The 25,769-nt window shown below is 40.5% G+C and overlaps 1 protein-coding gene across 2 annotated transcripts in view; it reads left to right on the forward strand.

Annotated features, from left to right (window-relative positions):
* The window catches only part of Rok (Rho kinase), a 98,899-nt gene extending 73,647 nt beyond the window's left edge, over positions 1-25,252 (forward strand). For both annotated transcript variants that reach the window (XM_071689599.1, XM_071689598.1), the window contains 7 exons: positions 1,514-1,783; positions 7,566-7,659; positions 9,270-9,487; positions 9,862-10,078; positions 13,194-13,353; positions 16,911-16,989; positions 24,929-25,252. In XM_071689599.1, coding sequence (XP_071545700.1) covers positions 1,514-1,783; positions 7,566-7,659; positions 9,270-9,487; positions 9,862-10,078; positions 13,194-13,353; positions 16,911-16,989; positions 24,929-25,237 — 1,347 coding nt within the window. In that variant the 3' untranslated portion in view covers positions 25,238-25,252. The remainder of the gene's footprint in view (positions 1-1,513; positions 1,784-7,565; positions 7,660-9,269; positions 9,488-9,861; positions 10,079-13,193; positions 13,354-16,910; positions 16,990-24,928) is intronic.
* Positions 25,253-25,769: the final 517 nt, after the last annotated feature.

Below are 25,769 nucleotides of genomic sequence, written 5' to 3' on the forward strand. Positions count from 1 at the left end.
TGTATAGGTGTGTATATGTGTGTGTGTGGACGTGTATGTATATACATGTGAATGTGGGTGGGTTGGGCCATTCTTTCGTCTGTTTCCTTGTGCTACCTCGCTAACGCGGGAGACAGCGACAAAGTATAATGATATGGTAATATGAAAATGTATATGTATATATACATTGAAATGTATAGGTATGTATATGTGTGTATGTGGGCATGTATATATGCACATATGAATGTGGGTGGGTTGGGCCGAGGTATGTATATGTGTGTATGTGGGCATGTATATATGTACATATGAATGTGGGTGGGTTGGGCCGTTCTTTTGTCTGTTTCCTTGCGGTACCTCGCTAACGCGGAAGACAGCCACAAAATATGATAATGCTTAACCACTGTTTCCCACATCAGCGAGGTAGCACAAGGAAACAGACAAAGAATGGCCCAACCACTCATATACACATATATATACATAAACGCCCACACGTGCACATATACATATTTATTTATTTATTTTGCTTTGTTGCTGTCTCCCTCGTTAGCGAGGTAGCGCAAGGAAACAGACGAAAGAATGGCCCAACCCACCCACATACACATGTATATACATACACGTCCACACACGCAAATATACATACCTATACATCTCAACGTTTTTTTTTTTTCATACTATTCGCTATTTCCCGCGATAGCAAGGTAGCGTTAAGAACAGAGGACTGGGCCTTTGAGGGAATATCCTCACCTGGACCTCTTCTCTGTTCCTTCTTTTGGGAAAAAAAAAAACGAGAGGGGAGGATTTCCAGCCCCCCGGTCCCTTCCCTTTTAGTCGCCTTCTACGACACGCAGGGAATACGTGGGAAGTATTCTTTCTCCCCTATCCCCTATCGCGGGAAGTAGCGAATAGTATGAAAAAAAAAACAAAAAAAAACATCTCAACGTATACATATATATATATATACACACACAGACATATACATATATACACATGTACATAATTCATAGTCTGCCTTTATTTGTTCCCATCGCCACCTCGCCACACATGAAATAACAACCCCCTCCCCCCTCATGTGTGCAAGGTAGCACTAGGAAAAGACAACAAAGGCCACATTCATTCACACTCAGTCTCTAGTTGTCATGTAATAATGTACTGAAACCACAGCTCCCTTTCCACATCCAGGCCCCACAGAACTTTCCATGTGAAGCACATATACATACATATACATATTTGTTTTATACTGTGCTTTTATTCCATCTAGTCATGTCATCCATCATAGTGAAGACCTGGCATTGGTGTGCTTCCTCATTATTTAAGGTTCTTTTCAGAAAGTATTCTGAACCTCATTTTTTTATGCTTATTCCATATATATCTTTTCCAATACAATCAATTTGAATGTCACATATACATATGACTGATAACCTAGAAAGTGCACTTATACATATAACTTTTTCAAACCACTTTATAGGATTCACATACATTTATATACCTATGTCAGACTTAATTTCAAACAAGTGATAAATGTTCATATTTTCAGACACTTTACAAGACTCAGGTACGTGAACTTCGTGAAGAGGCTGAGGAGAAGAGCAGACAAGTGATGGAATTGGAGGAGGAACGCACGAGTCTTACTCACCAACTGCAGCTGGCAGTAGGACGAGCTGATTCAGAGGCTCTTGCATGTTCCATTGCTGAGGAAACTGTAGCAGAACTAGAGAAGGAGAAAACAGTTAAGGAACTAGAGATTCACGACTTAGTTTCCAGGCACACTGCTGATATTACAGAAAAGGATACTGCTCTTAATGCTGTGAGTTTGATTATTGGTATATATTATCTTGTATTTTTACAGGTAATGTTGGTTATTCCTCCTCATAATTACAACAGACATCAGTAGAAGGATGCTGGTTTTCATTAGTCTGTGTTTAACCTTTTCACTGATTTTTTTTTCCATTCCTGGACTATAGAAAGATAGAGCTTTGAAGAATGTTGCTTGACTAGGACCTCAGTTGTGCAGCAGTTAGCATTGCTGACTGTGACACATCCATAAGCCTCCAGGAGTCAAGCACATAATTTCAGATCCAGGTAGCTGCAGTCAGGCCACAGTCAACCCAGTTTTTCATTCTCCCCAAAGGGTTGGTCGGTAAATTAGGTACCTGGCTTTTGCTGTGGTATATATGTATATAAATAGTATTAATTGTTAGTGAAAGAGAAGAGAGAGGCATTTTGACGATTTTTGCAGGGAAATAGTGCAAGTGACTGGGAGATGTATGGAAGAAAGAGGCAAGAGGTCAAGAGAAAGGTGCAAGAGGTGAAAAAGAAGGCAAGTGAGAGTTGGGGTGAGAGAGTATTGTTAGATTTTTTAGGAGAATAAAAAGATGAAAAAGATGTTTTGGAATGAGGTAAAATAAATTGTGTAAGACAGTTGAACAAATGGGAGCATCGGTGAAGGGGGCTAATGGGGAGGTAATAACAAGTAGTGGTGAAGGGAAAAGGAGATGGAGTGAGTATTTTGAAGGTTTGTTGAATATGATTGATGACAGAGTGGCAGATATAGTGTGTTTTGGTTGAGGTGGTGTGAGAAGTGAAAGGGTCAGGGAGAATGGTTTGGTAAAGAGAGAAGAGGGAATGAAAGCTTTGTGGAAGATGAAAGCCAGCAATGCGGCAGTTTTGGATGGTATTGCGGCGGAATTTATTCAGAAAGGGGGTGATTGTGTTGTTGGCTGGTTGGTAAGGATATTCAGTGTATGTATGGTTCATGGTGAGGTGCCTGAGGATTGGCAGAATGGATGCATAGTGCCATTGTACAAAGGCAAGGGGGATAAAGGTGAGTGTTCAAATTACAGAGGTATAAGTTTGTTGAGTATTCCTGGGAAATTATATGGGAGGGTATTGATTGAGAGGATGAAGGCATGTACAGAGCATCAGATTGGGGAAGAACAGTGTGGTAGAGGATGTGTGGATCAGGTGTTTGCTTTGAAGAATGTATGTGAGAAATACTTTGATAAACAGTTGGATTTGTTTGTAGAATTTATGGATCTGGAGAAGGCATATGATAAAGTTGATAGAGATGCTCCATGGAAGGTGTTAAGAGTATATATTGTAAGAGGTAAGTTGCTTGAAGCAGTGAAAAGTGTTTTATCGAGGATGTAAGGCATGTGTGCGAGTAGGAGGAGAGGAAAGTGATTGGTTCTCAGTGAATGTCATTTTGTGGCAGGGGTGCTTGATGTCTCCATGATTGTTTTAATTTGTGTATGGATGGGGTTGTTAGGGAGGTGAATGCAAGAGTTTTAGAGAGAGGGGCAAGTATGCAGTCTGTTGTGGATGAGAGGGCTTGGAAAGTGTGTCAGTTGTTTTTCACTGATGATACAGTGCTGATGGCTGATTTGGATGAGAAACTGCAGAAGCTGGTGACTGAGTTTGGTAGTGTGTGAAAGAAGAAAGCTGAGAGTAAATTATGAATAAGAGCAAGGTTATTAGGTTCAATAGGGTTAACGGACAAGTCATTTGGGAGGTAAGTTTGAATGGAGAAAAACTGGAGGAAGTGAAGTGTTTTAGATATCTGGGAGTAGATTTGGCAGCGGATGGAACCATGGAAGTGGAAGTTGAGTCACAGGGTGGGGGAGGGGGCGAAGGTTCTGGGAGCGTTGAAGAATGTGTGGAAGGCGAGAACGTTATCTTGGAAAGCAAAAATGGATATGTTTGAAGGAATAGTGGTCCCAACAATGTTATATGGTTGCAAGGCATAGGCTATAGATAGGGTTGTGTGGATGTGTTGGAAATGAGATGATTGAGGACAGTATGCAGTGTGAGGTGGTTTGGTTAAGTAAGTAATGAAAGGGTAAGAGAGATGTGTGGTAATAAAAAGAGTGTGGTTGAGAGAGCAGAAGAGGGTGTATTGAAATGGTTTGGTCATATGGAGAGAATGTGTGAAGAAAGATTGATAAAGAGGATATATGTGTCAGAGGTGGTGGGAACAAGAAGTGGGAGACCAAATTGGAGGTGGAAGGATGGAGTGAAAAAGATTTCAAGCGATAGGGGCCTGAACATACTGGAGGGTGAAAGGCGTGCAAGGAAAAGAGTGAATTGGAACGATGTGGTATACCGGGTTGGACGTGCTGTCAGTGGATTGAACCAGGGCATGTGAAACGTCTCAGGTAAACCATGGAAAGTTTTGTGTGTCCTGGATATGGAAAGGGAGCTGTGGTTTTGGTGCATTACACATGACAGCTAGAGACAGTGTGAACGAATGTCGCCTTTGTTGTCTTTTCCTAGCACTACCTCGTGCACATGCAGGGGGAGGGGATGCCATTTCATGTGTGGTGGGGTGGTGACAGGAATGGCTGAGGGCAGCAAGTATGAATATGTACATGTGTATTTATGTATATCTTTGTATGTATGTGTATGTGTACGTTGAAATGTATAGTATGTATATGTGCATGTGTGGGTGTTTATATACATATGTATATGGGTGGGCTAGGCCTTTCTTTCGTATGTTTCCTTGCGCTACCTCGCTAAGGTGGGAGACAGTGACAAAGTATAGTTTTTTTTTTTTTTTTTTTTTTTTTTTTTTTTTACTTTGTCGCTGTCTCCCGCGTCTGCGAGGTAGCGCAAGGAAACAGACGAAAGAAATGGCCCAACCCCCCCCCATACACATGTACATACACATGTCCACACACGTGTATACATACCTACACAGCTTTCCATGGTCCACCCCAGACGCCTCACATGCCTTGATTCACTCCACTGACAGCACGTCAACCCCTGTATACCACATCGCTCCAATTCACTCTATTCCTTGCCCTCCTTACACCCTCCTGCATGTTCAGGCCCCGATCACACAAAATCTTTTTCACTCCATCTTTCCACCTCCAATTTGGTCTCCCTCTTCTCCTCGTTCCCTCCACCTCCGACACATATATCCTCTTGGTCAATCTTTCCTCACTCATTCTCTCCATGTGCCCAAACCATTTCAAAACACCCTCTTCTGCTCTCTCAACCACGCTCTTTTTATTTCCACACATCTCTCTTACCCTTACGTTACTTACTCGATCAAACCACCTCACACCACACATTGTCCTCAAACATCTCATTTCCAGCACATCCATCCTCCTGCGCACAACTCTATCCATAGCCCACGCCTCGCAACCATACAACATTGTTGGAACCACTATTCCTTCAAACATACCCATTTTTGCTTTCCGAGATAATGTTCTCGACTTCCACACATTTTTCAAGGCTCCCAAAATTTTCGCCCCCTCCCCCACCCTATGATCCACTTCCGCTTCCATGGTTCCATCCGCTGACAGATCCACTCCCAGATATCTAAAACACTTCACTTCCTCCAGTTTTTCTCCATTCAAACTTACCTCCCAATTGACTTGACCCTCAACCCTACTGTACCTAATAACCTTGCTCTTATTCACATTTACTCTTAACTTTCTTCTTCCACACACTTTACCAAACTCAGTCACCAGCTTCTGCAGTTTCTCACATGAATCAGCCACCAGCGCTGTATCATCAGCGAACAACAACTGACTCACTTCCCAGGCTCTCTCATCCCCAACAGACTTCATACTTGCCCCTCTTTCCAGGACTCTTGCATTTACCTCCCTAACAACCCCATCCATAAACAAATTAAACAACCATGGAGACATCACACACCCCTGCCGCAAACCTACATTCACTGAGAACCAATCACTTTCCTCTCTTCCTACACGTACACATGCCTTACATCCTCGATAAAAACTTTTCACTGCTTCTAACAACTTGCCTCCCACACCATATATTCTTAATACCTTCCATAGAGCTTCTCTATCAACTCTATCATATGCCTTCTCCAGATCCATAAATGCTACATACAAATCCATTTGCTTTTCTAAGTATTTCTCACATACATTCTTCAAAGCAAACACCTGATCCACACATCCTCTACCACTTCTGAAACCACACTGCTCTTCCCCAATCTGATGCTCTGTACATGCCTTCACCCTCTCAATCAATACCCTCCCATATAATTTTTCCAGGAATACTCAACAAACTTATACCTCTGTAATTTGAGCACTCACTCTTATCCCCTTTGCCTTTGTACAATGGCACTATGCACGCATTCCGCCAATCCTCAGGCACCTCACCATGAGTCATACATACATTAAATAACCTTACCAACCAGTCAACAATACAGTCACCCCCTTTTTTAATAAATTCCACTGCAATACCATCCAAACCTGCTGCCTTGCCGGCTTTCATCTTCCGCAAAGCTTTTACTACCTCTTCTCTGTTTACCAAATCATTTTCCCTAACCCTCGCACTTTGCACACCACCTCGACCAAAACACCCTATATCTGCCACTCTATCATCAAACACATTCAACACACCTTCAAAATACTCACTCCATCTCCTTCTCACATCACCACTACTTGTTATCACCTCCCCATTTGCGCCCTTCACTGAAGTTCCCATTTGCTCCCTTGTCTTACGCACTTTATCTACCTCCTTCCAGAACATCTTTTTATTCTCCCTAAAATTTAATGATCCTCTCTCACCCCAACTCTCATTTGCCCTTTTTTTCACCTCTTGCACCTTTCTCTTGACCTCCTGTCTCTTTCTTTTATACATCTCCCACTCAATTTCATTTTTTCCCTGCAAAAATCGTCCAAATGCCTCTCTCTTCTCTTTCACTAATACTCTTACTTCTTCATCCCACCACTCACTACCCTTTCTAATCAACCCACCTCCCACTCTTCTCATGCCACAAGCATCTTTTGCTGTCTCCTGCATTAGCAAGGTAGCGCAAGGAAACAGACGAAAGAATGGCCCAACCCACCCACATACACATGTATTTACATACACGTCCACACATGCACATATACATACATATACATTTCACCGTATACATATATACGTATACATACACTGATATATACATATATACACATGTACATAATTCATACTTGCTGGCTTTATTCATTCCCCCCGCCACACATGAAATGACAAAAAAAAAAAAAAAAAAAAAAAAAAAAAAAACGTATGTAAGGTAGCACTAGGAAAAGACAACAAAGGCCACATTCGTTCACACTCAGTCCCTAGCTGTTATGTATAATGCGCTGAAACCACAGCTCCCTTTGCACATCCAGGCCCCACAAAACTTTCCATGGTTTACCCCAGGTGCTTCACATGCTCTGGTTCAATCCATTGACAGCACATCGACCCCTGGTGCACCACATCATTCCAATTCACTCTATTCCTTGCGCGCTTTTCTCCCTCCTGCATGCTCAGACCCTGATCGCTCAAAATCTCTTTCACTCCATCCTTCCACCTCCAATTTGGTCTCCCACTTCTCCTCATTCCTTCCACCTCTGACACATATATCCTCCTTGTCAATCTTTCCTCACTCATTCTCTCCATGTGGCCAAACCATTTCAAAACGTTCTCTTCTGCTCTCTCAACCACACACTTTTTGTGACCACACATCTCTTTTACCCTTTCATTACTTACTCAATCAAACCACCTCACACCACATATTGTCCACATATTGTTTTCTATATAGGAATTTTTTATTTTCTTCCATTTTTCTTTTGTTTATTATACAGGTGAAGGAACGAGAACTGGAACTTAGTAGATCAGTAGAGACCCTGAAGCAGGAAAAGGAGAAACTTAATGCCCAACTCCAGAGTCTTGAGGAAGGTTGGTTCAGCAGAGTTCATTTACTAATAATCCACTGGCTTTTGTGTGTTATGTGTATTGTGTTATTAGTTCTGATAGTTCCATTAGGACCTGTTGAATATCCTAAGGTTTGAGAATCAAAAATTATTAGCTTCCTTTATCTTACATATATTATTATCATTGAACTTAATTCCCATTTAATGAGATGAATCTACTGACTGTTAAAGGGTGTTTTATCATCATGTGTTAACTGTTATGTGTTCTTTGGATTGAGTAGGTGAATATCAGTATATGTAGGGTTGGGTAAAAAGAATAGTATTCCAGGTGGGCATGTGAGAAAGAAAAAAAAAAAAAAAGAGTTGTATGTGTCATTTACAAGGAAGGAGTATGAAAGATTAAATGTGCTAGAGAAAGTGGTAGGAGGGTAAGAGGAAGGTGTAGGGGCTGGAAAAGAGGGCAAGTGAGTGTTAGCATGAGTTGATATCAGCAAATTCTGGGAGAAAAACAAATATTTTAAGAAGGTGGTTAATAGTGTAAGAAAACAAGGGAAAGTCGGTGAAGGAGGCAGAAGGGAAATAGCAACAGGAGGTGAGGTGAAGAGGAAATGGGTTGAGCTCTTTGAAGTATTGTGGATTGTGTTGGGTGATAGATTGGCAGTGTAGGGTGTTGAGGTTAAGCGGGTATATGTGGAGTGAGAATACCACAGCAAGTGATTGTATAAGAAAACAGGTAATGAAAACCTTGTGTACGATGAAATGTGGCCAAGAGGGAGTGGTATTATAGTTGATTTTCTTGGTTAGTTAGGATTATCAGTGTATACTTGGATCATGGTGAGATGCCTTAGGGTTTGCAGAATGCCTGTATAGTGCCAAATTATAAAGGCAAGGGGGTTAAAGGTAAATGTTCATGTTGTGGAAGTATGAGTATGTTGAGTGTACATGATAAGTTGTATGGGAGAGTGGTGATTGAGAGGGTGGTGGCATGCTGAGAGAATAGAATTGGGGAAGAACAGTATGCATCAGGAGTGGTAAAAGATGTGTGGATCAGTTGTTTCCTATCAAGAAACAGTTTGAGAAATACTTAGAGAAACAGGATTTATTTGTGGCATTTAGGGATCTGGAACAATCATATGAGAGGGTAGACAGAAATACTTTATGGAAGGTGTTTTGAATATGTCTTGGGAGGAAAGCTATTAAATGCACTGAGGAGTTTCTGTTAGGAGAGTAAGATGTATTTAAGATTAGGTAGAAAAGAGGATTAGTGGTTCCAGGTGAAGATGGGTTTTTGGCAGGGGTGTCTGTTGTCACCTTGACTGTTCACTTTGTTTATAAATGAATTGGTGAGGGAAGTGAATGCAAAGGTTCTGGGGAGAGGGGTAGGTTTGCAGTTTGGTAAGTTGGGGGGGATGCTTGGGAAGTGTCAGTTATTGTTTGTTGATGACATGGAGTTTTGTTTTGAGCTTGATTGTAGAAAACTTTTAGGAGGTGAATTTTAGATACTTGGCACTGAACATGACAGTGAATGAAACAATGGGGATGAGGAGGGGGCAAAGAAACAGACTTTATTAATATGAGAAAAATGTTTGCCACTTCTTGAGTACTTCTGTATCACTTCAAATTTAACTTCCCCAGAACACAAGAAGCTAACTAATGATCGTAGAGATGAGTTGGACAAGTTAAGTAAACAACTGAAGCAAGAACAACTTCTCAAGATGCAAGCAGTCAACAAATTAGCTGAAATAATGGCTCGTAGGGAGAACCTTCCAGCTAGTCGTAAGCCTAAGGCCTCGGCTAGTGACCTGAGGAGAAAGGAGAAAGAGTGTCGTAAATTACAGCAGGAATTAACAATGGTGGGTAGCAGTCTGTTGGCCACAGGTTTATTTTCAGTCCTTGATAATTACAAGTAAATGCTATGTTGCTTTTTATAGAAATGTCTATATGCTCATATTGGGTTTATTGTTTATGCCTAACCTATGTGATGAACTTAGCTGATTTTATGCATACCTATGTGGTGATGACAGTAAGAAGTATCTTATAAATTTTGATGATAAACAAAGATGCATAAAATTTATACTGTATAAAAAAATCAATTTAGTGGGAGTAAAAAGTGTGATGAATACAGCAGAAGAGGGTTTGTTGTAATGGTTTGGGCATATGGAGAGATCTGTACCTGTCAGCATGAACTTAAGGTATTTTGGCATTTTTATTTTTTCTGTTACAATAGGAACGTGATAAATACAACCAGATGATGACAAAATACCAGAAGGATGTCCAGGATTTGCAGGCAATGTTGTATGAGGAGAGTCAGGCAAAAGTACGACTTCAGATGGAAGCAGACTCCAAAGACTCAGAAATTGAGTCCCTCACTTGTAAACTGGCGAACCTGAACAGTGAGACAGCCTCCGTCAGTAGTGGGGCTGACAATGACATTGATGAATTGGGTCAGTGACAGGAATTTCTTCAAGCTCCTTTACCTTGTCTCTGCTTACTGTTTACCTATTCTTTTTCATCCATTCTTTTCTTCAGTGCAACTGTTGTTTATATCTTTTGGCATATGTCTTTTCATGTTGCTCTTTCTTTTTGCATGATATTTTTCATTTATTTCTATTTTTATTGTTATACTTTGTTGTTGTCTCCCGCGTTAGCAAGGAAGCGCAAGAAATTAGACGAAAGAATGGCCCAACCCACCCACATACACATGTATATACATAAACGCCCACACTCACACATATGCATACCTATACATTTCAACGTGTACATATATATATATTTTTTTTTTTTTTTTTTCCGCTGTCTCCCGTGTTTGCGAGGTAGCGCAAGGAAACAGACCAAAGAAATGGCTCAACCCACCCCCATACATATGTATATACGAACACGTCCACACACGCAAATATACATACCTATACATCTCAATGTACACATTTATATACACACACAGACACATACATATATACCCATGCACACAATTCACACTGTCTGCCTTTATTCATTCCCATCGCCACCTCGCCACACATGGAATACCATCCCCCTCCCCCCTCATGTGTGCGAGGTAGCACATACACAGACATATACATATATACACATGTACATATTCATACTTGCTGCATGATTGTTTATTATAGAAGTGTTATATGCTCAGATTGGGTTTATTGTTTGTATCCTTTGGAGTACAGGAGAAATTATGGGTGTGTGTGTGTGTGTGTGTTTTTTTGGGGGGGGGGGAGCCAGTGACCATTACTACCTTCCTGGGTATTGGGAGGGTTAGTGACTGCTGCTTAGTGAGCCAGAACTTCAGTGGTTGCCAAGTCGCACTCCTCTGATGCAGGTAGCTGTCTTTCTCTCTTACTCACCCTCACATGGACTACTGGCATTTTGTCCACAACCATACAGTCTTTCCTCATCATACATGACACTTTACAACACTTAACTCACACAGCTCATTCTTTGTAACTCTAGCTCAAGGGTAAAGGGGAAAAGTGGTTTGGGAAAGTCTTGGGAGTAAAGTCATAGGTTGGTGAGAGGACTAGAGCTAAGGAAGGAGTAGCTTTACTAAAGTAGGAGTTGTGGGAGTATGTAATAGAGTGTAAGAAAGTAAATTCTAGATTGATGTAAGTAAAACTAAAAGTAGATGGAGAGAGAGTGGTGATTATTGGTGCTTATGCACCTGGTCATGAGAAGAAAGATTATGAGAGGCAAGTGTTTTGGGAGAAGCTGAGTGAGTGTGTTAGCAGCTTTGATGCATGATACTTTGTTATAGTGATGGGTGATTTGAATGCGAAGGTGAGTTATGTGGTAATTGAGCCAAAATGAGAAGAAAGGAGAGATATGTAGTATGTTTGAGGAAAGAAACTGGGATGATTTGGCTCTGAGTGAAACAAAGCTCAAGGGTAAAGGGGAAAAGTGGTTTGGGAAAGTCTTGGGAGTAAAGTCATAGGTTGGTGAGAGGACAAGAGCTAAGGAAGGAGTAGCTTTACTAAAGTAGGAGTTGTGGGAGTATGTAATAGAGTGTAAGAAAGTAAATTCTAGATTGATATAAGTAAAACTAAAAGTAGATGGAGAGAGTGGTGATTATTGGTGCCTATGCACCTGGTCATGAGAAGAAAGATTATGAGAGGCAAGTGTTTTGGGAGAAGCTGAGTGAGTGTGTTAGCAGCTTTGATGCATGATACTGTGTTATAGTGATGGGTGATTTGAATGTGAAGGTGAGTAATGTGGTAATTGAGTGAATAATTGGTATACATGGGGAGTTCAGTGTTGTGAATGGAAATGGTGAAGAGCTTATGGTTTTCAAAAAAGGAGAGAGAATGTTGGGGAGAAGAGAGTGGTGAGAGTAAGTGAGCTTGGAAAGGAGACTTTTGTGAGGAAGTACCAGGAGAGATTGAGTGTAAAATGGCAAAAGGTGAAAGCAAATGATGAGGGGAGTGGGTGAGGAATGGGATATATTTAGGGAAGCAGTGATGGCTTGTGCAAAAGTTGCATGTGGCATGAGAAAGGTAGGAGGTGGGCAGATTAGAAAGGGTAGTTAGTGGTGGGATTAAGTAAGGTTATTAGTGAAAGAGAAAAGAGAGGCATTTGGACAATACTTTCAGGGAAGTAGTGCAAATGACTAGATGTATAAAAGAAAGCAGCAGGAGGTCAAGAGAAAGGTGCAAGGGTTGAAAAAGAGGAAAAATGAGAGGTGTGATGAGAGAGTATCATAAATTTTAGAGAGGAAGAAAGAAAGATGTTTTGGAAGGATGTAAATAACGTGTGTAAGACGAGAACAAATGGGAACATTGGTAAAGGGGACAAGTGGGGAGGTTACTACATGCAGGGACAAAGTGAGAAAGAGATGGAGTGAGTGTTTTGAAAGTTTGTTGGATGTGTTTGATGATAGGGTGGCAAATGTAGGGTGTTTTGGTTGGGGTGTTATGCGAAGTGAGCGGGTCAAGGAGAATGATTTGGTTAAGTGGGAAAAGATAGTGAAAGCTTTGTGGAAGATGAAATCTGGCAAGGCAGCGGGTTTGGATGGTATTGCAGTGGAATTTATTAAAAAAAAGTTGGTGACTGTGTTGCTGATTGGTTGGTAAAGATATTCAATGTATGTATGTTGCCCCCTCTATGTGTACTGTCTTCTTCACCATACTTATTCTACAATCTTTGCCCTTCCAATTTGATACATATATTTCATGTACCATTGCCCTATAGAGCTGGGAGGACTAGTATATGTACCTTCCCTTACTTTTTATATAGCCTTGAACCCTTTATGTCATACTGTTTGTTGATATCATGTTTTGTGTAATAACAGAATTTTCATTTAGAACAGGTGCTCCAGAGGTTGTTCACTAAATGAAGAGCAGGCAACAGTCTTCCTGCTTAGTGTGTTAAGATGCACAAGATGCTTCAATCCATTTAATCCATTACTAAATTTTGAAGAAATTTATTAGTTTTTTTTAGATAGTGCATGTGTAATTTCTCCTGAAAATTTTTTCTGCTGCCAGAAGAAAGCAAGTTCATGAAATGTACAGGACTGACCATTTTTGTGTGTAATGTTATTGAAACAATTGTATGTTACAGAGTCTCGACTTGAGGGATGGCTGTCAGTTCCGAACAAGCAGAATATAAAACGTCATGGCTGGCGGCGTCAGTATGTCGTTGTCTCCTCAAGGAAGATAATTTTTTACAACTCAGAGAATGATAAACAAAACTCTGACCCCATTCTTATTCTTGACTTAACGTAAGTATATTCCAGATAGTCATTAAAGTGTATTCTAGATAGCCATTACCAGTTTTTATTGTAGATCAGAGTATAAAAAGAAGTTTGTTGTTTCTTGTAATACCAAGGTTGCATCTGGAATACATGAAGGATATCATTTTCTCAAATTCACTTTGTAGTTTGATGTATACTGCATGAAAAACAGAGCCTTGGTTTACATCTAGGACCCACGGACATTTTTATGTTACATACAGTGGTTCAGACCATTGACAGCATGTTGCTTTCCTTTGTAATGCATTGCTGCAGTTTACCTTTACACTTCCCATACCCCAATCTTCCTTGCATGTCACAGGAGGCTGGCTACTAAAGGGGGTGGAAGGGTTGAGCTAGAAACCATCTTCTTGTATTTCAATTTCTGAAAGATGTAACAGAAGGTGCCAAGCAGGGAGTCTCAGCCTCAGAGGCTCAGGCTGAGGTGACTAAGTGGGTTGATATAACAAAGACGAGAATAGAGGAGAGATAGGTTGTATTTTTGAGGAAAGAAACCTGGATCCTCTGGCTCTGGTTGAAACAAAACTCAAGTGTAAAGGGGAAGAATGATTTGGAAATGTCTATGGAGTAAAGTCAAGGTTGGTGAGAGGGCAAGATCTAAGGAAGGAGTTGTAGGTGTGTGTGAGAGAGTGCAAGGAAGTGAATTCTAGGCTGATGTGGGTAAAAATGAAAGTGGATGGTGAGAGATGGCCAATTATTACTGCTATTGCACCTGGCCATGGGAAAAAAGATCGTAAGAGGCAAGTGTTTTGGGAGCAGCCTAGTGAGTGTGTCATCAGATTTGATGCAAGATTTAAATGTGAAGGTAAGTGATGCAACAGTTTAGGGTATGATTGATGGGCATGGGGTATTTAGTATCATGAAATGTTTACCAGTTTGTGGAGTTGTGTGCTAAAATAGGAATGCTGATTGGTAATACTTGGTTTAAAGAGAGGGATATACATGAATATACATATGTAAGTAAGAATGATGCTTAGTGGATATTTTTGGATTACATTTAAATTTGACAGGTGTTTAAAAGTGAGACTTTTGGATGCAATGTGGTGAGAGGGGCTGTTAGTGGGATGTCTGATTGCTACCTTGTGAAGGCAAGGGTGAAGAATTGTAGTGGTTTTAGGAAAAGAGGAAACAATATGTTGGTGAGAAGAGAGAGGTGAAAGTAAGTGTACTTGGAAAAGAGAGTTATGTGAAGAAATACCAGCAGAGGTTGAGTGTAGATTGGCAAAAGGTGAGAGTAAATGAAGCAAGGGAAGTGGATGAGGAATGGAAGGTATTTAGGGAAGTAATGCTGGCATATGCAGAGATGCCTGTGGCTTGTGAAAGGTGTGGGCAAATTGGAAATGGTAGAGAGTGGTGGGATGAAGAGTAAAAGTTGCTAGTGAAAGAGAAAAGGAGGTGTTTGGATGGTACTTACAGGGAAGGATTGCAAATGATTGGAGGATGTATTATAGAAAATAGCAGGAGGTCAAGAGGAAAGTGCAGGGTTTGAAAAAGATGACAAAGGAGAGTTGGGGTGAACAAGTATCAATAAACTTTAGGAAGACTGGGAAGGTGCTTTGGAAGGAGGTTGATAATGTGCCAAAAAAATAAGAGAAAAAATAGGAACATTGGTGAAGGGAGCAAAAAAGGGAAGTGATAACAGATAGTGAGGAGATGGAGTGAGTATTTTGAAGAACTGTTGAATGTGTTTGATGATGGGGTGGCAGATGTTGGATGTTTAGGTTGGGGTGGTAGAGGCAAAGTGAGAAAATCATGGAGAGTGGTTTGGTGAAAGAGAAGATCTGGTTAAAGCCTAATGTAGGATAAGATGTGGAAGGCATCTGAAGTGGAAAGTATTGTTGCTGAATGTATTAAGGAAGGGTTTGATTGTATTGTTGATTGAGGTGCATAAAGATTAGGGAATGCATTTATAGTGCCACTGTATAATGGCAAGAGGTATAAGTTTGTTGAGTTTACCTAGTAAGTTGTATGGGATGTTAGTGATTTAGAGAGTGAAGGCAAATACAGTGTCATATTTGGGAGGAACATTGTGGTTTCAGAAGTGGTAGAGGATGTTTGCATCAAGTGTTTTCTTTGAAGAATGTGTGTGAGAAATACATGGAGAAATGGATGGATTTGTGTGGCATTTATGGATCTGGAGAAAGCATATGATGAGATTGATAGAGATGTTTTGTGGAAGGTCTTCAGAATATATGGTGTGGGAGGCTACAAGAAGTAGTGAGAAGTTTTTATCTTGGGTGAAAGGCTTGTGAATGAGTAGGAAGAGAGGAGAGTGAATGGTTTCATGTCGAAGTTGTTATGTGGAGGTAGTGTCTAATATCTTCATGGTTGTTTGATTTGTTTATTAATAGGGTGATGAGGGAGGCAAATATTCACCCACTCATTTAAATATTTTTTGTGGATCACAGGTGTTTTTGTGCTGTTTGTTGTTGAATTGTGATAATACTTTTCTAACTTCATTCTTCATCATTCTGTTTTCCCTGCCCATCATTATGGCTTCTGTAAAACATTTTGTACACACCATAATGTTTCAATTGCAGATTCTTCCACTAGCACCTCTTATACACACACTACATCAGTCCATTCCCTTAGATTTCTTGTGGGCTTTTTGCATATTGATATCCAGTTACTTGACAAGAATACTTTTTTATATATTTATTTTATGTGAAGCGTGTGGGGTAAACCATGGAAAGTTTTGTATGAAAGCAAGTATGAATTATGTACATGTGTATATATATATATATATATATATATATATATATATATATATGTCTGTATGTATATATATGTATATGTTGAAATGTATAGGTATGTATATGTGCATGTGTGGACGTGTATGTATATACATGTGTATGTGGACGGATTGGGCCATTCTTTCATCTGTTTCCTTGCGCTACCCTGCTGACGCAAGAGGCAGCGACAGAGTATAATAAATAAATGATGTATTATACTTTGTCGCGTCTGCCATGATAGCGAGGTAGCACAAGGAAACAGACGAAAGAATTCCCCAACTGACCCACATACACAGGTATGTACATAAACGCCCACCTACGCACATATACATACCTATACATTTCAAGGTATACATACATGTACGTACACAGACATATACATATATACACATGTACATATTCATACATGATGCCTTCATCCAATCCCGTTGCCACCCCGCCACACATGAAATGGCACCCCCCTACCCCCGCGTTAGTGCGAGGTAGCGCTAGGAAAAGACAACAAAGGCCACATTCGTTCGCACTCAGTCTCTAGCTGTGTTGTGTAATACACTGAAACCACAGCTCCCCTTCCACATCCAAGCCCCACAAAACTTTTATAGTTATTTTTCCATATGTAATTTTTTTTTTTTTTCGTTACCCATCTTTTATACATTTGCATCTTGCTTTACCATATGATACTGTATGTTGATAGTTATCAGTTTATTCATTTTAATGGATCATAACTGACATGTCAGTACTTAGATGTGGAAGTAATCTTTAGATTGCTGTAATTTTTCCCTGATTTGTTGACAGAAAACTCTTCCATGTGCGGTCAGTAACACAAGGTGATGTTATAAGAGCTGAGGCCAAAGACATCCCTAGAATATTCCAGGTAAGTGTATTCTGAGTAGCATTTTTATTGTCCTGTTGATATTCCTTTTATTGTGATAATGCTGTTATTTGTAGTCCATTAATACCCATCTCAAATTTTACTGGCAGCACCACCATCATTAGAAGGTAGCTGACTTATTAAATTTTTCCAGGCTAACTTCAGAACTTGACCTGTTTGCCCTGTGCTGCAGTGTTGGTTCACTTTCCCTCATCTTTTGGTATTTCTTTGTTCTCTGCTCTAGAGCTGGCTGCTTATGTTCCCCCGTCACTAGCTAGAGCACACAGTACTCAGCAGGCGCCTGCATAACATGATTATTGTGTGGCCGTTGGCAACCCAAGGGTGGGTCGTTTTGATAACTGTTTGTCATTGTACACCTCGAAGGTTGGGAACACTTTACTTTCTCATGTCGTTGATACTGACATAAAGCATTGTGCTGGTGTGGATTTACATATCATTTCTTACCCCTTTAAGATTTGATCTTGCACAGTCAACACTGCCATACTGTCTGCTTGTGATTACACTGCAAGTGAAAAGTCATTTTTAATGAGAAAGCATTATGAGAGTACAATTTCATTGAAGAATTTCTCACCCGAAAGGAGTTCCTTTCCTTCCTGCTGACTGTAGTGCACATTGAAGATGTAGGAGCACCAGGAGAAGGGGAAATGGCAATTGATTTAGGATAATAAAAGAGATGATAATGATGAATATAGTAAGTTGATGTTTGAGCTTGGGAGAATGTCTGCCAACCAATTATCAAAGATGCAACAGTTCTTCAGAATTCTGTATACCTCTTTTTTACCTGTTACCACTTCCCCATCTTCTCCCCTCACTTAGGCCTCCATTTGTTATATTTTTTACTTAGTGTAATATACAAAAATTTTGTGTGAAAGGAGATAGTGTAGAGTTATGTGAATGATAGCTGGGTTATTAGGTTCAGCAGGTTTGAGGGACAGGTTAGTTGGGATGTGAGTTTGAATTGGAGGAAGTGAAGTATTTTAGATATTTGGCGGTGGACTTAGCAGCGAATGGAACCATGGAACCGTGGAAGTGAGTCATAGGGTGGGAAAGGGGGCAAAGGTTTTTTGGAGTGATGAAGAATGTGTGGAAGGAGAGAACATTATCTCGGAGAGCAAAAATGGGTTTGTGTGAAGGAATAGTAATTCCAGTAATATTATTTGGTTGCGAGGCATGGGCTATGCGTAGGGTTAAACGGAGCAGGGTGGGTGTGTTGGAAATGAAATGTTTGAGAACAATATGTGGTGTGAGGTAGTTTGATTAAGTAATGAAAGGGTGAGAGAGAGGTGTGGAAGTAAAAAAGTGTGGTTGAGAGAGCAGAAGAGGCTGTGTTGAAATGGTTTGGGCATATGGAGAGATTGAGTGAGGAAAAATTGACTAAAGAGGATATATGTCAAAGGTGGAGGGAACAAGGGGAAGCAGAAGACCAAATTGGAGGTGGAAAGAGAGAGAAAAAGATTTTGAGCAATCAGGGCCTGAACATGCAGGAGGGTGAGGGGTATGCAAGGAATAGAGTGAATTGGAACGATGTGGTATACCGGGGTCGATGTGCTGCCAATGGACTGAATAGAGCATGTGAAACATCTGGGGTAAACTATGGAAAGGTCTGTGGGGCCTGGATGTGTATAGGGAGCTGTGGTTTAGGTGCATTACACATGACACCTAGAGACTGAGTGTGAATGAATGTTGCCTTTTTCTGTCTGTTTTCCTGGCACAACCTTGGTGAAGCAGGGAGTAGTGATGCTGTTTCCTGTGGGGCAGGGTAGTGCCGGGAATGGATGAAGGCAAGTATGAATATATATATATGTGTATATATGTTTATTGTTGCTCTTCCGCACCAGGGAGGTAGCACAAGGAAACAGACGGAAGAATGGCCCAACACACACACAAATACATAAACACCCATACATGCACCTATATACATAAAAGCCCGCACACGCACATATACATACCTATACATACCAACATGTATATACAAGACATATACATATATACACATGTACATATTCATACTTGCTGCCTTCATCCATTCCTGTCGCCAACCCACCACGCATGAAACAGCATTCCCCTCCCCACATGCGTGCACGAGGTAGTGCTAGGAAGACTACAAATGCCACATTTGTTCACACTCAGTCTCTAGCTGTCATGTGTAATGCACCAAAACCACAGCTCCCTTTCCACATCCAGGACACGCAAAACTTTCCATGGTTTACCTCAGACGCTTCACATACCCTGGTTCAATCCATTGACAACACATCGACCCCAGTATACCACATCGTTCCAATTCACTCCATTCCTTGCACGCTTTTCACCCTCCTGTATATTCAGGCCCTGATCACTCAAAATCTTTTTCACTCCATCCTTTCACCTCTAATTTGGTCTCCCACTTCTCCTCGTTCCCCTCTTGACACATATCCTCTTTGTCAATCTTTCCTCACTCATTCTCTCCATGTGACCAAACCATTTCAATACACCCTCTTCTGCTCTCTCAACCACACTCTTTTTATTACTACACATCTCTCTTACCCTATCACTACTTACTTGATCAAACCACCTCACACCACATTGTCCTCAAGGATTTCATTTCCAACACATCCATCCTCCTCTGCACAACCTTATCCGTAGCCCATGCCTCGCAATCATATAAGGTTGTTGGAGCTATTTGTTCCTTCAAACATACCCATTTTTGCTCCGAGATAACGTTCTCGCCTTTCACACATTCTTCAATGCTCCCAGAACCCTCACCCCCTCCCCTACCCTGTGATTCACTTCCACTTCCATGGTTACATCCGCTGCTAAATCCACTCCCAGATATCTAAAATACTTCATTTCCTCCATATATGTATATATGAGTGGATGGGCCATTCTTCATCTGTTTCCTGGCGCTATCTTGCTGACACAGGAAAAAGCGATTCAGTATAATGAAAAATGAAATAAGAAATATATATTTTGTGAGGTGTTGTCTATATGTAAGTTCTTTCTTTTTTCTTTCATACTATTTGCCAGTTCCCGCATTAGCGAGGTAGCGTTAAGAACAGAGGACTAGGCCTTTGAGGGAATATCCTCACCTGGCCCCATTCTCTGTTCCTTCTTTTGGAAAATTAAAAAGAACGAGAGGGGAGGATTTCCAGCCCCCCGCTCCCTTCCCTTTTAGTCACCTTCTACGACATGCAGGAAATGTGTGGGAAGTATTCTTCTCCCCTATCCCCAGGGATATGTAAGTTATGTACATATATATGTATTTATGTGTAAAAGAGTGGATGGATCTTTCTTCATCTGTTTCCGGGCACAACTTCGCTAACACAGGAAACAGTGATCAAGTGTAATAAACTTTTACCCTTTATAGCCACATGGGTGAACCCTGGCTCAGTAAAGATGAATTTGAATTGCAAAATGTAAATCACATATGTGCAAAATCAACACTGATTTTGGTTATGTGAATTAGACCTGTACATAAGTTTTACAGTGCCACATCGGAGGTATATAACACATCAGTCTTCTTGGTCAAGTTGATGAAAATTTAGGTGTGATATGCAACAAAACATGTTCAGTTTAACCAACAGATTGTCGCAAATAAAACACAATTGTAAAGTTGAAAGATGCAAGCCTATTCAATTGCCACATTATATGGATTTCAGAATGGTTTTACAGTACAGGCTGCTGAAGGAAACCAAGCTATTTGTCTTCGTCAGATGGGCTAACTGAACTGTTTCATTGCTTCCAATTTCAGAAGTGATCCTGGATAGAACTAAAGCAATTTATATTTCCAAATGTCAGGGTGCATTGCCTCTAAAGCTCTTAGTAGTAGGACATGATAAATGTGAATCTGCTTTGCATCAATGTGGATGAAACCCCCACTACACAGTTAAAAGCAGGTGTGTGATATAGTGGGATTTTGGTCAGGAATGAAAACAAGGTTGTTAAATTCCAAAAGAAATTGCTTTATGGATATTCTAGAGGTGCTGTTGCTGCAGAGAGCATCATTAATTCTGTTACTCTGACTTTTTTTTGTCAGAGCAACTGCTTAAAGTCGCTATCAATAGATCTATCATTAATAAAACAGTTTGGAAGCTTATTTAGATTAAAGGGGTAGGTGTGAGAGGAAGACCACCAGTGACATGGAGAAATAGAGTGGAAGAGCACTGGGAGGAGAGAAATGGTGGAAGAATGCATGGAATGTTGTGAGCGAGGGAGACATGTAAGAACATGGATAAGCAGAGACTCTTTGTTATGGCCACCCCAATGATGGGAGTTCCTGGAGGGAATTGGCATTAGAGATTTGGAAAAAAAAAGGGAAGCTTGTTGATATACTATCTACAGGGATGAAGTAAGAGAGCATTTTCTGTAGTTACAAGTAACATTCCATTTTCTTTGATTTTTTTAGTGGTGAACTTGTGTCTATGGTAATGATGTAGAAGAACTGAGTTGCAAACAGGAAGATATTTTTCAGGTTCTTCAAGCAGATGGTGAACTTTACGACAGTTTGTTTAGTCAATGCATTATATTCCTAATAGTTGGTACACATTACTTTATGTCAAAGAAATTCTTGCTTCAAAGTAGGAAGTACCTAAAGAATGTTATAATTGATTTTTGCTTATGTACTACCTCGCTTATGCGGGAAATGGCGAATAGTTTGAAAAAAAAAGAAAGGTAGGAAGTACCTAAAGAATGTTATAATTGATTTTTGCTTATGTGCCAAAACAAAATATTTTGAAAATCCTGACATGAAATTAAAAATGCAGGTGCATTTGTCCAAATATTACCCGCTCCCTCCCCTTTTAGCCGCCTTCTACAACACGCAGGGAATACGTGGAAAGTATTCTTTCTCCCCTAACATATATTTTCTCTTGAATATCTTATTTTATACTTTGATTCCATCCTCAGTTTTGTTCTGAATGTATTTCATACACAAAGACCATTTTGTTATCCACAAATGATTATGTTTGTACCAGAAAGAATGTACATGGCTAGCAAAAATTGACACTTTTAGACTGACATACACTGACAGGCATGGAAATTGGTTTAGGAGCTGCAGGAAATGAAAAAAAAAAAAAAAAAACGTGGAAGAAAACTGAGGTCCCAGAAAAATTAAAAGAAAAAATTGAATGCTGTGGTTTTCAGCATCAGAATCACATGATATCTTCAGAAAAATTTAGCACTTGACAATTAGTTGATGAAAAATTTTTGAATATATTTATCTATTATGAAAGTGAAAAAAAGGTGATCATGTTATCTGAAGAGAGAAAAAAAAGAAACCTTTGAGATAAGTGGAAAGTCTATAGTGTAAAGGAGTTCCTAAGTAGTGGTATGAATGTACAGTAAATCAGAAATTGGTGAAACAGTCTGGCAAGATTGGTGATTATTGGACAAAAGTGCTCCTTATTACTTTAACCAGTAATAAGAAGTTTTTGTGAGTGTGTGCAGAGGTTTTTCCTTTTATACATTTTGAGAATGCTGTTGCTGTACATTCTCCCTAATAACAGAAATACTTTTAAAAGTGTATCTGAGTATGCTATTGGTTTAGCAAAAGATGCAGCAAATGGTGTACAACAGCTGTTTACTCAGTTTGTTGTTACAAAGGAGATGATAAGTGCTGGATGACTTCCTAACTGAAACCATAAAAGAAAATATGAACAACAGAAACAGTTTACAGAAGCAAAATAATAGACTCACTGAATTGGAAAGTCTTTATGATTGTGGATAGAGAAAATTAAGAACAATGTTTCTGAATTGTCAGGAAAATGTCTGTAAATCAGATAAGATTAAAAAAGGATTTTAAGAATGCTGAGATTCTTAATCCAGAAGGAAGTACACTCAACATATGCAAGAACTATCTTAAGTTGCTTCAACCTTAAGTAAAGAAATTAGAAATACAAGCCCAGAAAGGATTTTTTTTTTTTTTTTTTTTTTTTTTTTTTTTTTTTTTTGCTGCTGTCTCCCGCGTTTGCGAGGTAGCGCAAGGAAACAGACGAAAGAAATGGCCCAACCCACCCCAGTACACATGTATATACATACGTCCACACACGCAAATATACATACCTACACAGCTTTCCATGGTTTACCCCAGACGCTTCACATGCCCTGATTCAATCCACTGGCAGCACGTCAACCCCGGTATACCACATCGATCCAATTCACTCTATTCCTTGCCCTCCTTTCACCCTCCTGCATGTTCAGGCCCCGATCACACAAAATCTTTTTCACTCCATCTTTCCACCTCCAATTTGGTCTCCCACTTCTCCTCGTTCCCTCCATCTCCGACACATATATCCTCTTGGTCAATCATTGCTCACTCATTCTCTCCATGTGCCCAAACCATTTCAAAGCACCCTCTTCTGCTCTCTCAACCACGCTCTTTTTATTTCCACACATCTCTTACGCTTACGTTACTTACTCGATCAAACCACCTCACACCACACATTGTCCTCAAACATCTCATTTCCAGCACATCCATCCTCCTGCACACAACTCTATCCATAGCCCATGCCTCTCAACCATACAACATTGTTGGAACCACTATTCCTTCAAACATAGCCATTTTTGCTTTCCGAGATAATGTTCTCGACTTCCACACATTCTTCAAGGCTCCCAGGATTTTCACCCCCTCCCCCACCCTATGATCCACTTCCGCTTCCATGGTTCCATCCGCTGCCAGATCCACTCCCAGATATCTAAAACACTTTACTTCCCTCAGTTTTTCTCCATTTAAACTTACCTCCCAATTGCCTTGACCCTCAACCCTACTGTACCTAATAACCTTGCTCTTATTCACATTTACTCTTAACTTTCTTCTTTCACACACTTTACCAAACTCAGTCACCAGCTTCTGCAGTTTCTCACATGAATCAGCCACCAGCGCTGTATCATCAGCGAACAACAACTGACTCACTTCCCAAGCTCTCTCATCCACAACAGACTTCATACTTGCCCCTCTTTCCAAAACTCTTGCATTCACCTCCCTAACAACCCCATCCATAAACAAATTAAACAACCATGGAGACATCACACACCCCTGCCACAAACCTACATTCACTGAGAACCAATCACTTTCCTCTCTTCCTACACGTACACATGTCTTACATCCTTGATAAAAACTTTTCACTGCTTCTAACAACTTGCCTCCCACACCATATATTCTTAATACCTTCCACAGAGCATCTCTATCAACTCTATCATATGCCTTCTCCAGATCCATAAATGCTACATACAAATCCATATATATATATAGTATTTTACATGAGTACATCAGGTGGAAGTAGTAGGTATGAAAATTTAGCTTGGAGCATTTGGTAGTAATAGTAACCTGGAACATTAGGTAGACATATTAGGTCATAGTAGTTGGTGGGACCATTAGGTAGAAGCCTCTGAAAACACTGTTTTAGAGTTGCCCTCTACCAGTGGCCCACTTAGAGTAAGGCACAAAACGTTAAGAAGCAGCCGTGAAGTTCACCAGTTATTGAGACTTTTGCTGTGGCCTCAACCTTGAGGGAGTTCCAAAAGGGAACAGGCATCAGATATATTGATAGATAGACGGTAGGCACCTAGGGGATGTGGTGGTTAGCATTTGCTGACTGCTAATCTACTTGCCCAGGTTTGATCCATGTTATGGGCAGAAGACGTACAGTTCACCTAGCTGTTCATCCTCTGCTTGGTAAATACATAGATACTAGCTTTTGATTGGAATAAAGCTGGGAAAGGCTTAGTCAGGCAACACTTTGTAACGTAACTTGAGCTAACCCTGGGGTCTCCAAGTCTAGGGAGATGGCCCTCACTAGCAGGTCCATGAGCTTACCAAGGATTCTTACTTTATTATATATAATTTATGTGAGTATAGTTTTATACATTGTATGAGGACTTCTGTGATCAGATTCATTCTCTTACTCTGCATGATAGTGCTGAACTCATGGAACATTGAATATTTCAGCTATTGTACGCTGGAGAGGGAGAAAGTAGAAAGCCTGGTGATAACCCTGGTCCATTGGCTCTGCATGAGGGTGCAGGTCCGGACAAAGCAGGGACTCTAGTCCACAAAGGTCATGAATTCTTGGCCATCACCTTCCACATGCCTACAAACTGTGAGGTCTGTCAGCGGCATTTGTGGCATATGTTCAAACCCCCACCAGCCCTGGAGTGCAGACGTAAGCTTTTTTCTGTGTTTACATATCTCAAGTCTTATCTGTTCATCATCCCCACTGCATCAGCTACTAGTTGGGCTAAAGTTTACTGTTATTAACTCATTAGCTGATGATACAGCGCTGGTGGCTGATTCATGTGAGAAACTGCAGAAGCTGGTGACTGAGTTTGGTAAAGTGTGTGAAAGAAGAAAGTTAAGAGTAAATGTGAATAAGAGCAAGGTAATTAGGTACAGTAGGGTTGAGGGTCAAGTCAGTTGGGAGGTAAGTTTGAATGGAGAAAAACTGGAGGAAGTAAAGTGTTTTAGATATCTGGGAGTGGATCTGGCAGCGGATGGAACCATGGCAGCGGAAGTGGATCATAGGGTGGGGGAGGGGGCGAAAATTCTGGGAGCCTTGAAGAATGTGTGGAAGTCGAGAACATTATCTCGGAAAGCAAAAATGGCTATGTTTGAAGGAATAGTGGTTCCAACAATGTTGTATGGTTGCGAGGCGTGGGCTATGGATAAGAGTAGTGCGCAGGAGGATAGATGTGCTGGAAATGAGATGTTTGAGGACAATGTGTGGTGTGAGGTGGTTTGATCGAGTAAGTAACGTAAGGGTAAGAGAGATGTGTGGAAATAAAAAGAGCGT

Source organism: Panulirus ornatus, chromosome 47 (genome assembly GCF_036320965.1).
Source record: "Panulirus ornatus isolate Po-2019 chromosome 47, ASM3632096v1, whole genome shotgun sequence".
NCBI classification, from domain to species: Eukaryota; Metazoa; Arthropoda; class Malacostraca; order Decapoda; family Palinuridae; genus Panulirus; species Panulirus ornatus.